The sequence below is a fragment of the Aplysia californica genome, unplaced genomic scaffold (genome assembly GCF_000002075.1).
Source record: "Aplysia californica isolate F4 #8 unplaced genomic scaffold, AplCal3.0 scaffold00102, whole genome shotgun sequence".
Lineage (NCBI taxonomy): Eukaryota > Metazoa > Mollusca > Gastropoda > Aplysiida > Aplysiidae > Aplysia > Aplysia californica.
Window position 1 is genome coordinate 558605 of NW_004797372.1, and position 2547 is coordinate 561151.

Consider the following 2547-nt stretch of genomic DNA (forward strand, 5'->3'; position numbering starts at 1 on the left):
GGAATGAGTCTTAGAAAGACGTACTTTCGTGAACATTTCATTACCAACCATTTAAAACCTTCCCTTCACTATTCGCGCCAACGATTTTTAAGGAAGGGGGGGGGGTTTTGAAATTAATACATTGACTGATCAATCTCACTTATTAACGAGTTGAAAACATGTTGACAGAAGCAAAGCTCTGAAGCAACCTAAGAGGCAATTATTTTCAATTGTCAAGAATTCTGGGGAAAGGCGCCTCATAACTGTTGTTCTGGCTGACTGCACTGCACGTGAGTGCTACCTACAGAGAAGCACAACGCTACACCACAGACGCCGGCTGACACTTCAATACCTCAGAATTACAAATTCCATCTGACATTTTTGGTCGTTTTGAGTTACTAAGACAATGAGGTCAGAAATCAAATGCTTCTTCTACTCTATCAAAATCGTACAATTATACAGAGCCGTTATCAAGATATTTAATTAAAGAATTGCATTAGAAAAAGCTTGGTATGTTGTAAAACTAAAAATTCTTGACGTCAAATGTCTCAGAACTAGGTACTGAGCTGATAGGACTTTGTAATGCAGGTGTTGCCCCTCGATGACGATGATCATTTCTTCAAAAAACAAGAGCGTGACCACTCAGATTGCCATGCAGACATGATTCCTTACCCCATCCCAGACATCCTCTCGGCCAGATGGCCGGCCACTGTGTACATGTAGTTGGTGAAGTGGCTCGACTTCTTGAAGTCTTCCGTTTCTGGTAAGAAGCGCATTCGTCTGAAAGAAGAAAAGAAAATAAACCCTTGAAAAATAAAACAAAAGTAACCAACGTAATAAAGCTTTGTTTAGTTTTAGTAACATAGGTCATATCATATAACACAATAGGTCATATAAGTGTCGAAGATTAGAGGCGTTACACTGAGGGGAGGTAAGGATGATAGATGTTGGATAGGAAAGAAGGAGTAAACCACACCAGAGCACCAGCCAACCAACCACACATAACAATGTGTTGACTCATGACGTTAAATATTTCAACGAGATCTTAGTTTTAGTTGCCATAAAAGTTTTACGGCGCTTGCAACACAATTAGATTATAATATTTATAAGGGCCAAAGACTAGAAGAGTTATTAGACAGAAGCATAAAAAGAAAGAAAGGTTAGATAAGGACGTCAGATGTTTGATAACGGGAAAAGGAGCAAATCACGCCAGAGCTCCCACCAACCACCGACCAAGGAGAGGTAATTAGTTTATAGGACACAACCGAACGGTGACAGCTTTTACTTTTACTGTCCGTTGTGAAATTTAGTAAACCGTTCATCAATTTGTATTGTAAGAGCGTCGCTTTCCGTGTGCTATACGCGAGTCGTCAGCTCTTTCTTGCTCATTCATCAATCAAACTGCACTCCCCCCCCCCTCTCTCTCTCTCTCTCTCTCTCTCTCTCTCTCTGTCTCTCAACCCCTCCCTCCCCGAAAAAAGGTTTTCATTTCGACCTCTACCTTTTCATTTTCTACCTCCGTGAATGAGTTTTTCATTGACCTGAGTCCAAACAACCGGAGGCTTACGAAAAAGCGATAGATGTAGGCAAGCGCGAGGAGATATTATCGGCCACTGACCCCACGGAGTCAAAAAGCGTCCGTCCTCACTCCATAGACGTGGGGTAAGAGACAGAGCATATGGCAAAAAAGGACGAAATGGTTGATGTTTAACGCACATGTCAACACTATTAGGTTATTTAACCCTATCCGTACGCCCTGGGGTCATTTTGTACCCCCGGGGTTGTATTCTTCACATTTTAGAATGTCTAGTTCAAAGATCTCTTCGAAACTTTCAGTATTTCTTTAAAAAATCATTTTGACAGACTGCTATGCAAAGCGTACGGGTCGTATCAGCGAATAAATTTCCCACTTTGAAAAGTAGTGGCACAGAGTTCCCCACGTCGTATGGACACGATAGTAAAACACGACGTTCGGATAGGGTTAAGAGGCAGGACCTCCGGGTTTAACGTCCATTTCCAAAAGGACCGAGCCAAGTGGGAAATTTGTGGAAAGTGTCTTTCCGAAGGACGCAACGTCGGGCCAAGCTGACGCTCGATCCCCCGAACCCGCAATCTTACGATTACGGGTCTAGTAGCCTAACCACTAAGCCACCGACGCAGAGCATGTTGCAGTGATAGAATTTATATCCCTAACTTCCTACTTATGATTCTATATGTGTAGTGTAAAGATGAGTTTCATTCACGACTTCAGGGTGGTGAAAAAAAGCATAGGATATGGGTAAATTTTTATTATTATTTATGTATCTATTTATTCTTGTTTGAAAACAGATTTTCAAACCTTTTTACATTGCAGCATTAAACGTCAAGTGAAGTATCATTCAGTGAAAATGCAACATCGGACAGGGCTACAAGGAATTGAACACACATATTTTGATCAGTCTTTATGGCAGCGGAAATTAACATACCCCCACCCCTCCCCTCCCCCTCTGTCCCCGAAAAAAACACATACATATTTAAAAAAAACCCCAACAAATACAACTCCAAAAAATAAAAAAACACAACAAACCC

The 2547-nt window shown here is 41.4% G+C and overlaps 1 protein-coding gene across 1 annotated transcript in view; it reads right to left on the reverse strand.

The window, feature by feature from the left end:
- Nucleotides 1–759, reverse strand: part of LOC106011391 — a gene marked incomplete at its 5' end in the record, with an annotated part of 8811 nt that extends 8052 nt beyond the window's left edge. The window contains 1 exon segment of the mRNA XM_013080838.2: nt 652–759. Coding sequence (XP_012936292.1) covers nt 652–759 — 108 coding nt within the window.
- Nucleotides 760–2547: the final 1788 nt, after the last annotated feature.